The sequence below is a fragment of the Fragaria vesca genome, linkage group LG4, assembly GCF_000184155.1.
Source record: "Fragaria vesca subsp. vesca linkage group LG4, FraVesHawaii_1.0, whole genome shotgun sequence".
NCBI lineage: Eukaryota > Viridiplantae > Streptophyta > Magnoliopsida > Rosales > Rosaceae > Fragaria > Fragaria vesca.
Genome location: NC_020494.1, coordinates 7,327,380 through 7,341,899, shown reverse-complemented (window position 1 = coordinate 7,341,899; position 14,520 = coordinate 7,327,380). Strand labels below are relative to the sequence as shown.

At 37.8% G+C, this 14,520-nt stretch overlaps 1 protein-coding gene across 1 annotated transcript; it reads left to right on the top strand.

Moving 5' to 3' along the window:
- The first annotated feature begins 2,698 nt into the window (after window positions 1-2,698).
- On the top strand, window positions 2,699-13,279 carry LOC101303988 (clustered mitochondria protein-like). Its single transcript, XM_004296625.1, has 29 exons — window positions 2,699-2,854; window positions 2,900-2,987; window positions 3,578-3,639; window positions 3,773-3,962; window positions 4,071-4,211; window positions 4,330-4,483; window positions 4,594-4,790; window positions 4,869-4,970; window positions 5,173-5,308; window positions 5,426-5,554; window positions 6,096-6,465; window positions 6,853-6,957; window positions 7,088-7,206; window positions 7,428-7,536; window positions 7,621-7,704; window positions 7,903-8,037; window positions 8,125-8,295; window positions 8,392-8,478; window positions 9,110-9,244; window positions 9,541-9,696; window positions 10,048-10,116; window positions 10,199-10,357; window positions 10,716-10,772; window positions 10,860-10,900; window positions 10,984-11,103; window positions 11,430-11,739; window positions 12,036-12,143; window positions 12,255-12,326; window positions 12,478-13,279. The coding sequence occupies exons 1-29, from the start codon at window positions 2,699-2,701 to the stop codon at window positions 12,940-12,942; spliced, it is 4,227 nt and encodes a 1,408-aa protein (XP_004296673.1). The 3' UTR covers window positions 12,943-13,279.
- Window positions 13,280-14,520: the final 1,241 nt, after the last annotated feature.

The following is a 14,520-nucleotide window of genomic DNA, read 5'->3' as shown; positions in this document are numbered from 1 at the left end:
TCCATGTAATGGGTAAACTGTTGATTCATTTGGTCGATCTTTTTGTTAGTGTCTTGAGTCAAGCTAATTTGCACATGCTTCATGTTTTCCTCCATGTCCTTCATTCTTGCGTCCATGGCCTGCATCATTGCCATTATTTTGGCCAACTCAGATCCTTCTCCACTGGTTGAATCTGTAACTTTTGACATTGTACCTAAACGCAAAGCCGTTTCTTCTGGGGATAAACCTCTACAGTTCGCTAAGTTATGCGGAGCACAATGCGAATGCTTAGGTTTGTTGCACGGTAAGAAAGCCCTCGAGTAAATGTTTTCACCCGCAATCTTGACACATTATGTCCCGCTGGTCTGGGCGTGCTAGATGTTCGGAGTGAATTTTGAATTCTCGAACAATCAGCTTTTGAGGCGTGCTAGTAGTTAGGTACAACTTGATCTTCTTTCTTTGTTCACGCGCTTCTTGACTTCTCCTTCAAGCAATTGAGTGCAGGTGCTGATCAAACCTGCCATTGGATTCTTCCTTAGACCTAGCAGAAGACCACTAGGATTTCTCTCTGTTCTTCGTAGAACAGCCGGTTCCTACTGGCGCTGATGAGGACAAGCAGAGCTTTAAATCAAGATCAGGGATATTTGCCAAAGACTTATCTCTGACAATGGATATTTGCAGCAGAAAGCTACAATAATGGTTTTTTGCGGATTGATGCTCGTAATGAGACTTTATGGAATGGTGGTAGACTTTTGCTGATGGCTTGGGCTTGATGAGTGAAGCGGAAGTTACCGACTGGGTGGGCTTTTATGGAATAAAGACCCTTGAAGTCTTTTTGTAAGTAGGTGCTCTGAGGGAGGCTTGATATTTGCAGAGTGGAAAGTTGTTTGTATGATTGTGTGTCTGCTCGTTTACCTCGACCCCCTTATATTGACTATTAGGGCTCGCTTTTCCTTGCAGATCAAGGCATATCAGACCTCTAACCAAATTAGGGAAGAAATCTCCATATAAGATCGTGGAATAGATCCTCAAGTAATCTTGCAATATCTCGCCGTGCATGACCTACTAGGAAATAAATATATCCACAAATATTTGACTGCAGGTGTCTGTCCAATGGGCTCAAAGAACTGGGTTAGCCAGGAATGTTAAAAAAGGCCCAAACAGTGAGATTCTTATATTGTAAATAATTCTCCAACTTTGCTGTGTAAGCATTACCAAGTTATAAGCATATAAATTTTTGAAACTCATACCACATTTATGCCTAGTTAGACTGTACTCGCTCCCAATTGAATAAATATATCTTTTTATTTTTCAGAAATATCTCCTCAAAAGAATGAGACACATAACTAATGTATATCATCACAAAGACTTTTTGGAAGTAAATAAATATGCATAGCATAAAGTGACATTGTTTACGTATCTGCATTAATAAGCACCTCTTTTCATGCTGAGCTCAGAATTTTGACTTCCACCCCATCAACTTCTTTTCCATTTCTCCTTGATATAAGTAAAAAATTGCAATTTTGGATCTACATATTCTCATCAATAGACCCAAATATCGATCTTCTTCAGCTACACATTTGATTCCCACTCTAGCTGCAAGTTCAATTTGCTGGTTCTCCTTAACATTGTTGCTAAGAACCACACAATTCTTAGCAAAGTTTAATTTTTGTCCAAATATGATCATGGATAGACATCAAGAAGTCTTATATATTCAACATATTCAGTGTCGTCTGCAGTTCAATAGAGGATGCTATCGTGTCTGCAAACAATACGCCCTTTTTTTTTTGTTACAAAAAGTTTAGGTGAGAGTTTGGAAACAATGAATCCTCCGTCGGTGATTATAAATCAAAGGAAAAATAATTTGAAATTTAAAATACGAGATGGTACCACATAGCAAACACCAATCGAGGTATGTCCACCATGTCTTTTGGAATAAGCCAAAGAACATAATCAGGGAGCCATTGATCAACATGCTTTGCTTGCTTGGGCAGAACGAACTTCACGTCCCTAAACTAACCCCACAAATGAGATAATGGCGTCAATTTGCGAAACGGGATTGAGGCCTATTATGGGAATGCTCCATTTTATCTTTCACGGGTTCGAGCCGGGTCGTCGGGTAGAGTAGCCCAAAAGGGGAGAAGCAGGGTTTAACCCGGAACTAAAAATTGGGTATTTGGGGCGAAGAGAGTTGTTATTAATAAGCAAACAAGGGGAAGCCGCCTCAGCCAGTCACTACTCTTTCTCTGCGCTCCTAAAACCTCTTCCGACCTCGCTGCTAGGTTTTTCATCGTCTCTGCTAAAACCCTCAGCAGCTTCCAGCCTTCTTCTAGGTATTTCATCTCTCTCTTCCTCCTCATTCGGTTCTCTCGCGGAATTTTATTTTGAAAGAGCGGTTACAACCAGTTGAAAGAGCTTTGGTTTCTAATCATCTGCAAAGAAAATTTGAACTGTTCTTTACATCAAACTGAGCTTGCTAACCAAAATTTGTTGTATTCTAGTGTTCGAATGTCTTATTGGTTACTTATCTTTAAAATTAGGTTTGATTGTGTATGAAATATCGGTGTTTATGGAATGTTACTCTTTTCTCTTGGGGAATGTTGTTCTACTTTTCCTGTGGCTTGTCCAATGTCTAAGTTGCGTTTGTATCTGTTTTTTGTTTGGTGTGTACGAAGGGAGTTTTGATAATCGGTGATTGGTTGCAGAATAGGAGGTGGAAATGGCTGGAAAATCAAACAAAGGGAGGAACCGGAGAGCGTCGAACAATGCTGCAAATTCATCAGCTGAGGTGGTGATCCAATCCGACGCTCCTGTGAAAGACAGCTCAAAAGATGACTCTGAGTCCATCAACACCAATGCTAATGGTGTTCCGACTGTGCAAGAGTGGGCTAGTGACAAGGTGGCTAGTGAAAAGGTGGAGGTAAAGGATTCTGAAACTGATGTCGCAGGCGGCGAAGCAAAGCAAGGTGAATCTGAAACAGAAAATTCAGCTGGCCAACCTAAGCAAGGTGAATTTGCTGATTTGGGTCTTATAGTATTCGGTCCATAGTAATGATCTTCTAATTAATATGTTGTTTTCCATTATATCAAACCGTTACTCCTAGTTGACGTGCTATTATTGTATGATTAATGTTTTTGTCTATTTCCAGAGAACATAATGCCGACTACATTAAGTCAATGAGAACCTGATGTACACATGCATATGCATAAACCTTTTGACATTTATGTAGATTTGCACGTGTTTGTACATTTGTGTACTAAAATTTTGTATGCGTAGATATATTGAGATAGGTACAAAATAGTTAATTCATACAAAGTGAAGATTTGATCCACTCATTATATGCAACTGAACATATGCTTTACACTTAAAAAAACCCTGGTTGGATATTGTAGTAGACACAAATACTGCATGAACATATCAGCAAATGATGACATATGGATATATAAGCTTGCAGTAAAGTTCTCACTATTGCTATCTTTGGATTTGTTTTTGGACTAAAATCGACAGAGGTTTCCAACTGATCAATGGTGTTTTGTTGTCTGTCTTTTGGTCAAAGAGATGTAACCTTTCTCATTGTTGTTTGTTCTGAGAGTGCAGGTGACCTTCATCTTTACCCTGTCTGTGTCAAGACACAAAGTGGCGAGAAGCTAGAACTACAAGTGAGTTAGCTTCGATGACATTACTTGTACACCAACTCATTATTTTGTTGGCTGCATAATGCGGAATCCTACCTTTTCTTTTTATACTGGCAATATAGGATGGAGAATACTGATTTATTCATGTGATCTACAGTTGAACCCAGGAGATTCTGTTATGGATATAAGACAATTTCTGCTTGATGCTCCTGAGACATGCTTCTTTACATGCTATGACTTGTTGCTGCACACCAAAGATGGCTCAACCTATCATTTGGAAGATTTTAATGAAATCTCTGAAGTTGCTGACATTACTATTGGTGGATGCTTCTTAGAAATGGTTCCAGGTATAGTAAAATGATGTGAAGTTATGTTTCCTGGGAGGTTGATTCTGTGTTTTACTGAGGAATTTTCAGACTCTGATAGTATATTTTGATTTGAAAATTGGTCTGCAGCTTTATATGATGATAGATCTATAAGGGCTCATGTTCATCGTACCAGAGAATTACTCTCACTTTCGACACTTCATGCGTCACTATCAACATCACTTGCATTACAATATGAGACAGCTCAGAACAAAGTAGCAACTACTGAAGGTTTGTGATGTATTTGATTTTTCATCTTTCAACATGAATTCAGTCCTTTTGTGTGTTTATTAAAAATAATACCTTATATTGATGTTGCAAAGTGTAACTAGACAAATTTTTGATGTAGACTCCGTCAAAACTGAGGTCCCTGAGCTGGATGGTTTGGGCTTTATGGATGATGTTGCCGGTTCGAGTAATTTGCTCTCATCACCCTCAAAAGAGATCAAATGTGTAGAGAGTATTGTGTTTTCATCCTTTAATCCTCCACCAAGCTACAGAAGGTAAGAAAGTTGCTTGTATTTCATTGCATAAGTTGACAAATATTTTGATATATATTTTTCTGTTTCTATTCAAAATTTCTTTACTAGCTAGTTGGTGTTTTTTTTGTTAGGCTTGTTGGTGACCTGATTTATCTGGATGTGGTTACATTGGAGGGTAATAAACTTTGTATTACGGGGACTACAAAAATGTTCTATGTCAATTCAAGCTCCGTGAATAATACCCTTAATCCCAGGCCTAGCAAAACTTATCCGGAAGCGACCACTCTTGTTGGGATTTTGCAAAAGATCAGCTCTAAGTTCCAAAAAGGTAATCCACTGATTTTTGAATTTAGTTTTCAAAGTTACAGCAGTTAATCAATCACCTTACTATTTTCTTGATTTACAGCTTTTTGTGAAATTTTGGAGCGGAGAGCTTCTGCACATCCTTTTGAAAATGTGCAATCTCTCTTACCACCAAATTCATGGCTAGGGTTACATCCGGTTCCTGGTGAGCTCAACATCATATGACTTCCTTTGAGCAAGTTTGACAATGTCTTTCATAATATGCCTGCCTTGTACTTATTCTTGGTTGGTTGCCCATGTCTAATAAGCTTCCATTTCTTCAAACATGTTCTGTTTGGTTCTTTGGATATATCTGTTAGTCTGATTTTGTGCACAAGAATACAATTAAAGGGATCTTCTATTTACAGATCACAAGCGCGATGCAGCTAGAGCAGAGGATGCATTGACCCTCTCCTATGGTAGTGAGCTAATTGGTATGCAAAGGGATTGGAATGAGGAGTTGCAATCTTGTAGGGAATTTCCGCATACAACTCCTCAGGAAAGGTAATGTATAGTCTTGTAAAAGTTATGCAATGTCCTAGCACTTTTCTGTATGTTAGTAACTCTGTCACTTGAATGTAGTTTTTGGTATCTTCTTTATTTAACTTATCTATTTTGCAGAATTTTGCGGGATAGAGCTCTGTACAAAGTGACATCAGATTTCGTGGATGCAGCAATTAGTGGTGCTACTGGAGTTATCAGCAGATGCATACCACCTATAAATCCAACTGATCCTGAGTGCTTCCACATGTTAGTCTGACGTAGCCTTTGTTTCTCAACTACATGTTTTTAAGAAATTCTGCTAGAAACAGAGCAAACAATATTTTTTTTTGAGCTGCCTTGATGGCGGTGAGTTTATCTTAGTATTTGATGATTTTAAAACTATCTCAGCTCCTTGATATGCTAATTATTGGTACCTTTTATTTTTCCCATAATGTATGTTGCTGCACAGTCCTGTACGGAATCATCTAGTCTCAGTGTAGGTCTATCAGAAACAGTGGCACTCTAGTTTTTCCTGACATTTGCCAATATCTTTTATTTTTATGTTTTCTTTATAGGTAACTATCCAGAATATTGGTATTCTCATCCATCAGTATGTATTGTTATATCTTTAACATAGTACGGTTACTTTATTTTGGTTGGTTGTTGTATGCATGCAATTTATTTAGTGTTTTGGTTGTAGATTAAACTCTTATGGCTGCAAGAAGTTTGTTGTAAACAAATCTGGTTAAAGTTTCATACAATCATATTAACGATAGAGTTTTGTTTCTTTGATTTATTTTGTTTATAGGTATGTTCACAATAACATATTCTTCAGTTTCGCTGTTGATGCGGATCTTGAGCAGCTGTCCAAGAACCATATGTCAGATTCCAATTCGAAGATGGGGAGCACTGGTTCTCTACGCAGTTCTTCTGAAATGTCTACAGGCAGTTTGTTGCATAAAGAGAGTGAAATTCTCGGTGAAAAATGTGATGCGTCATGCGCAGGGGAATGCCATGATGCCATGGAGACACAATTGGGCGAGACTGAGCAGGCTACTTATGCTTCTGCCAATAATGATCTGAAAGGCACTAAAGCATACCAGGAAGCAGATGTCCCTGGGCTTTATAATCTTGCTATGGCCATAATCGATTACAGAGGCCATAGAGTAGTAGCTCAGGTGTGTCTCAAAACTAATATCTTCCAGTATATTTTCTAATTTCTATATTCATGGGGGCATAATTATGTACGGGTTTCCCCCTTGTTAAGAGGTCATCGCTTGGTGACATTGCCCAAGTTTCTGTATCCTAACCTTCATTCCACCAAAATATATGCTTTTTCCCTTTGTATACAAGGTATATTCTCTTATGAGATAGTTACCAGTGTGACGAAAATCCGTGTTTACGATTTTTTATTAGCTACCTACTTGAGATCTGGTCTTTTGTAGACATAAAGGATCCTTTTCGCCCCACTCCTTTGCACGTTTATATTTGTTATCTTTGAAAAGAAGTATTTTTTGTTGTCTGATTGTTTTCTTTTGTCTATTCTTTTGTTCATTCTGTTGCAGAGTGTTTTACCAGGCATTCTTCAAGGGGATAAATCAGACTCTCTTCTGTATGGTTCTGTCGACAATGGCAAGAAGATATGCTGGAATGAGGAGTTTCATTCCAAGGTGAGGATGCATCTGATGCTTGGCTTATTACCCACTCTGCCAGATTCATTAATCATTTTAAGTAAAAGCCTAATTACACTATCCTTAATACTAGAATTTCTTGTGCAAGTGCTAATGTTTACGGTGCTAGGTGGTGGAGGCTGCTAAACGCCTTCATTTGAAGGAACACACTGTCCGTGATGGATCTGGAAATGTTTTCAAATTAGCTGCTCCAGTCGAATGCAAGGGTATTGTTGGTAGTGATGACAGGTAGTCTATTTTTATGTTCTTTTTTCTTTCTTCGTCATATATGATATTTGACTTCTCAAAGCTCCTTTGTTGACAATTTTCGTTAAGAAAATTCTTTTTCTGTTTTGTTAATTTACACCAACAAAAAGTGCCCCAAGTATGTGGGGCACCCCATTTCAATGCTTGCACTCATGAAGCTCTCACTTGGTAAATCTGGTTGCTTACAATTCTGAATCTTGCAGGCATTATCTTCTTGACTTGATGAGAGTAACTCCTCGTGATGCAAACTTCACTGGGTCTGGGTCTCGATTTTGTATCTTGAGGCCAGAACTAATTACTTCTTATTGCCAGGTAAATCATGAATATATATCTGATATATGCACAAGTATGTTTTGGTTTATCATGAATATCTAATATGAGCCTTTTGGGGAGAAGGTCCTTGATGCAGAGAAATCAAAATCTAAGTCTATCTGTGAAGGAGAGGCTCAGGTCACCACTGATGGGCCAAATGGTAACCAGGTGAGAATGATGATAGTATTTATTATATTGGGAAATGTTATGGCAGTGGTGAGCTTATGATGAGAGTACACTGTTCAGTCTATTTTAGCCTTTTGGTATCTCTGTAAGGTCATATGTACATTGATTTTCATGTATCGTTTAATCTCACATGAGGGCGATAATGTCACTAAGATGTTGAATTTGTGGTGCTCTCTGCAGGACATAATAGAAAAGGAGAAGATCAGTAATGCTGAAGAAATTGTCTCTCCACCAGCTGAAATTTCTGAACCGCGTGAGGAAATTCTTTTCAACCCTAATGTCTTCACTGAGTTTAAGTTGGCTGGAAGCGCAGAGGTAAATCTTGGACTTTATGATTGACTTTTTTACTTATCTATCTAGTTCAAATAATACCATATGATATTTTTTCCACCGTATTTTCAGGAGATAGCAACAGATGAAGAAAATGTGAGGAAAGCCAGTTCGTATCTTACTGACGTTGTTCTTCCCAAGTTCATACAAGATCTTTGCACACTTGAAGTATCACCCATGGATGGGCAGACACTAACCGAAGCTCTCCATGCTCATGGAATTAATGTTCGGTATATCGGAAAAGTAAGAATTATGGTTTTTGGAGTAGAACTTTATTTTATGCCAGGCTAATTTTTGATTCAAATTCTGCTTCTGTATCTTTTGGATATTATGTAACAGGTGGCTGAAGGGACCAGGCATTTACCTCATCTTTGGGATCTTTGTTCTAATGAGATTGTGGTTAGATCAGCTAAGCACATTCTCAAGGTGATATGCTTTTCTATCTACTGTGTCATGAAATTCCTTGCTCATTGTACTTTTGATGGAGAACAGCAAGTATGTGCTGCTAATTTGTAGTCATATGCTCTGTGTGGCTCAGAATTTAATCGAGTGTAGTGATTATATGTGGTTTCTGCAGCATCCTTTTTCCTCCTATGTTTACACAAACCATTTCATTTTTACATCATCTATATTGTCCCCAACATGACGTGATGAAATAAATAAATTCCTCGCAATTCATGGCCTGATAGAAATACATAGCCTTTGGTTGATTATCTTAAGGGTGCCATCTTCTGACTTTTGCATTCATTTTATAGTACCAACAAAGTCAGTGTTCTTGTGATCAGGTTCTAGTGCAGATTATATGCATTTTTTGGACTTCATATTAACATCGAAGTCCATAAAAAATAATCAATTTATTCGTCGATCTTCTTGGATCATTTCAAGGGTGTCATCTTCTGTCGTTTGCAATCATTTTCTAGTAACAATAAAATCATTGTTCTTGTTATGCTTATGCCCTCAATAAGTTGCTATTGTCTTGAAACACACGTAATTGTCATTGCTCATTATGTTGCTGGTGTGAAGTTGTTCATATATTGGCTATCTTTTATGTTTGCAGGATGTCTTAAGAGACACGGAGGATCATGATATTGGGCCTGCAATCTGCCATTTCTTCAACTGTTTTTTCGGAAGCAATCAAGCTGTTGGCTCAAAAGTCACTGCTAATAGTTCTCAATCTAGAATCCCTAAAAAAGTATGTTCTTTATTCTACGTCGACCTATAAAACATTAATAGTAGAAGAAATACTTTTTGTTGTATTATGTATAGTATTTTCTTAGTTACGTGTGCTTCTATAGTCAACCTGTTAATCAGCTAATTTTTTATCGGTTTGATCCTTTATCCAAGTACTGCAATCAGAAATTGCAACCAAGTATAGATAACTATTAATTTGAACTTCTGTTGCCGAATCAATAGTTCATTATTACCAATAGTTTGATTTTACTTCAAGGTTTGAAGAAAGCTTCGTCATTTATATGCTTTTAACTTCAGGAACAAGCAGGTCATCAATCTCCTGGGAAACGGTCAAAAGGACAAGGAAGATGGAAGGGTGGAGCTTCTACGAAAAAGAATATATCGTCATATATGGATGTTAGCTCAGAGATTCTATGGTCTGACATTCAAGAATTTGCCAAACTCAAATATGAGGTATTTTACACCAGATATAGTTGGACATTCCCGAATAACTTTTTGACTTGTATAGAAAAACAATCTTTTGACACAAGGATTATTGTTTTTATTTCTGTCGTATAAAAACAAATATGTCGTCTTATAAAATTATTGTCTTCATTTGTTACTATTCACCTCCTCTCCAATTATGTTTAATTAAAAATTGATTCTTGGAGGTTTTGCAATGTTATTTACATATGATTTGTGTTTATGTGTCATATCCATGTTATTTATTGTATTGGGTCGCTGATTCTTAGATTCTTAGTCCTGTATATATTTTGGAGTGTTGTGAATTTGCATATTTTTTAACCTAATCTTCATTCTTTATAGTTCGAGTTGCCAAAGGATGCTAGGACGCATGTAAAGAAAGATTCAGTTATCCGTAATCTCTGCCAAAAGGTAATTATGAATTCATTGCAGTATGATTGCAAAATCACCTTAGCTTCTTAGTAGTCAACAACTTGCTTTATTTCTCTTGTAGGTTGGCATTACAATTGCAGCTCGCAGATATGATCTCAATTCTGCTGCACCTTTTGAAATATCAGATATATTGAATCTTCAACCTGTAGTGAAGCACTCAGTTCCTGTTTGTTCAGAAGCCAAGGAACTCGTGGAAACAGGGAAAATCCAATTGGCTGAGGTATTAACCCTACTTTGTGGTTTATTAATGAATTTTCCAAGAATACATCTGGCAGAAATATGTTGCCGCCTACGTGTCAGTGCTATTTCAATGATAGCCTATAATTTACTTTGGAGTAGTGAAAGTACCCATGTACCTAGTTATGAATTATTTAGATTGTAAAGAACTGTTCAACTACTAAGGTGTCTCTATCATTTTATGTTGTGGAATAGTTCAGAATTTGCAAAATATAACTGAAAATTTGCCACTTTGCATTTCGTAAAGCAATGAGTTTATTTACAATTAGCAGATGGAAATTTTCTCTTGCCATGGAATGGCATTGATCATTTATTACATTTCTTTATTTGTTTATTGCTAGGGAATGTTGAGTGAAGCCTACACAGTATTTTCTGAGGCCTTCTCCATACTGCAGCAGGTATGCAACTTCACTTGTGCTGTTATGTAAAACTTTTTGTGATAATATTGACTTGAAAACTATTATTTCTTTCTTTCTAAATTTCAGGTTACAGGCCCAATGCATCGAGAGGTTGCTAACTGCTGTCGGTATATTTCGCCACTTGTCTAAAGTTTAGTTCTGATTGAAATTATATATTCATGGGCTGATGTGCCCTTGTGCTAAATTTCAGGTATCTTGCAATGGTTCTGTATCATGCAGGAGACATGGCAGGGGCCATAATGCAACAGCACAAGGAGCTAATTATAAATGAGCGTTGCCTGGGTTTGGACCACCCTGACACTGCTCACAGGTAAACTTCTGCTATTTATTTTTGTCTCAGGAAACCAAAACTTGGGATATAACGAAGAAAAGTTGTCATAAATGAATGTGGATGTAATGTTACAAATTCGTGTGAATGTATATATACGTATGTTATCTTTTTACTTTTTTTGTTGCAGTTGGTTACTTTTGGTCTTTGTTACTCTATTTCTTTTTTCAGTGTTCATTGTTTCCCCCCATTGTATATGATCAGTGCCCTAGCCTATCCTATCATTGTTTTACTTAACTCTTATCTATCTTGACTTTATTTCTGGAACTAATTGTTGGCTTCCTTCATCTACATCATTATTACTGCAGCTATGGGAATATGGCTCTTTTCTATCATGGACTTAACCAAACAGAACTTGCCCTACGACATATGTCCCGAGCATTGCTCTTGCTAAGTTTGTCATCTGGCCCAGATCACCCTGATGTTGCAGCAACATTTATTAATGTCGCTATGATGTACCAGGATCTTGGCAAGATGCCAACTGCTCTTCGATATTTGCAAGAGGCTTTGAAAAAGAATGAAAGGCTTCTTGGCGTGGAACATATCCAGACTGCTGTATGCTATCATGCACTTGCCATTGCATGTAATTGTATGGGCGCCTTCAAGCTCTCCCACCAGGTATGTTTCTCTAATAGAAGATTTAAATTCATGACAGTTTCATGTTCCACAAGTTTCAAGTGACCCCTGATTTGAAATTAAGACTGCGTTTCATGTTGAAAGTAAGCATAATTTGTACATTACACTAAAAATAAATGTAGTCAACTGTTGAAATCAATTGGACTTGTGGCGGTTAATAAAGAGTTGAATAAATAGTTCATAAACATAAATTCAGATGCCATACTGAAATTAGTCCTTTTGATTTATTGAAACAACTTTGAAATATAACGGATTGAGTTTGACACTTTGTGTGGCAGCATGAGAAGAAAACTTATGATATACTTGTCAAACAATTGGGTGAGGAGGACTCGAGGACACGCGACTCTCAAAACTGGATGAAGACATTTAAGTTGCGAGAGCAACAGGTATGTTTAGTATTTTTGAGTTTCTTATAAGGTGTAACAGACGAAATTGGTTCCATATTCTGAAAATACTAGTTTCTTATTACTAAACTTTATCCTATTCTTTTATAAAAGATGAATGCACAAAAGCAAAAAGGTCAAGCTCTGAATGCTGCTCAAGCTCAAAAGGCAATTGACATTCTAAAGGTATTTTGGATTCTTCCTGTCACTGGTGATTGGATATTTTATTGATATTGAAGGATGTGGCTTGTTTGCAGTTTCCCAAATTTTATGTTTTTTTTGTTGTTTTCAATAAACATATCAAAACTTCTTGCTAACATGTGACTTTGCATGTCAGGCCAATCCTGACTGGGCGCAGGCACTTCAATCTGCTGCTATAGCCGGCGGGTCTGGGAGTTCCAACGCTTCTGTGAACAGATCACTTAATACTGCTGCAATAATGGGTGAAGCTTTTCCCCGAGGGAGGGGAGTTGATGAAAGGGCTGCACGAGCAGCAGCTGCCAACAGAAAGAAGGCAGCAGCAAGGGGCCTTTTACGTCCACACAGTGTTCCTGTCCAAGCATATAATCCACTGACTCAGATCATCAATATGATGAGTGCTGGTGGGGCCCCAGGGTCAGCGCAAAATGGAGAAACTAATGGATCGAGGGAAGCCAACAACCATCCTTCAAATGGCCCGGCAGATGCGAAAACTAACCAACCATCATTAGAGCAGGAAGGTCAACCTCCAGTTGGGTTGGGCAAAGGCTTGGCAGCACTTGATGGCAAGAAACAAAAATCAAAAGCCAAAGCTGCATCATGAGACTTTGCGTATCAAAGATTTTATTAACTGCATAGGTTTGGGTGAATTCAGGGAAGAAATTTTTGCCTGTTGGTTTGAGGATGATACATAAAACTTTTCGTAGTTAGAAGTTTTGTGCATGGAATCTGTGGATGTGCCCTGTATTTTTTATGATATGGGTTAAAATAAGCAGGCCGCAGGCAGCAGAAGAGCTATTTCTGAGGCATTAGTGTAACTCAGTATTGATATAATAATCAGGCTGGCTTAATGTTCCATATGTAATTTAACTTTTTTATGCCCCAATTTTGTATTTCCGGTACAAATTCTGTTCTATTGTTTCTTCTTGGTAATATTTGTTCTATAGCAGTTTTTTAATGAAGGTAGAATGATCTTAATAGGTGTCTGAATAGTGAAAGAAAATACTTGCGTCTGGATTGGCATGTATTTTTCAACATTAATAAAACACGTACATATTAGCCCGGATGTAAAGTATTTTCCAACAATGAATAGGAGGTTGGTGGAGTTGTGGGACATAGTGATCTCGAGGCATCACGTAGCTCTCATCCAACAGCTCCTCGGCCTCATTCCGGGCTTGTCAATCTCCAATCCGGTAAACCAACACCTCCTTGCTAGTGGCATCGATATGATGCGCAGAAGTCGTCTTAATCTGAAGATTGATGTCTGCTTCCCAAAACAAAGCAAGCCCCCAGGTAAGCCAGCGCTAAGAACTACCTTAGCCTTCGCAAACCCTAGAGTCAACTACAGTTTCTCAAAATCTTCTTTTCTACTGATTTTCGTCTCGCATAAAAACACCACTTGAGGTCTATTGTGGGATCTGATCGAAGATTCATTAGCATAGTCAAGATGCAGAACAATGGGGAAAAGCTTGGGACTGTGTCTCCCTGGAACAGGTTCTGTACAGAACCCACATCCTTGAAGCGTCACTAATGTGCATGTTTCTTGTCTCTTTGCTTTCTATGTTTAACATTTGGATTCTTGTTTAGAGTTTTCTTCAGTTTTGTGTATTGGTTAACAAATTGGTCAGACACAATTTGGGTAGACCCTCATTACTAGATTATTTACAATTTCATAATTCCAGTGGTTGTACAATTTGACAGTTCATTTAGAATATGAGTTGGTTAGCGTATGTGTTAAAAGACTTCTGGTGTGGAGAACTGTCAATACCAGGCAAAGATGGACTTAAATGTTTTTCTATACCCACTAAAAATCCGGTGGACATGGCTGAAAACCAAAATCTGGAGGATAAAACATGTTCTGGTGTGGGAGGATCCAGATTTGCCAACCAGCATGGAGACCATCCAATCAAGAGAGAGAGAGAGAGAGAGAGAGAGAGTTGATTGGATGGTCTCCATGACCACCAACCTTTGCTGGTTGGCAAATCCAGATCCGGATTGAAGGTTTATGAACCTGAGATGGGTGATCTTTCCACTGCGTCAAAGGTTACTTGTATTTAGTGGGAATGAAGTATGAAATGTTTCCAAATTGCTCCAACTGTACTTAATTTCAATGCGATTAGGATTCAGTAGTTAAATACTTGAATTATTGCACAATACATGAATATTATTGTAGAATAATTTG

What these genes read in the sequence shown, in the direction of transcription:
- LOC101303988 (XM_004296625.1), top strand. Translation starts at nt 2,699, where the DNA reads ATGGCTGGAAAATCAAACAAAGGGAGGAACCGGAGAGCGTCGAACAAT. An exon ending in CAGCTCTAAGTTCCAAAAAG is followed by an intron (nt 4,791 to 4,868) that starts GTAATCCACTGA and finishes CTTGATTTACAG; the next exon opens with CTTTTTGTGAAATTTTGGAG. An exon ending in CACCCTGACACTGCTCACAG is followed by an intron (nt 11,104 to 11,429) that starts GTAAACTTCTGC and finishes TTATTACTGCAG; the next exon opens with CTATGGGAATATGGCTCTTT.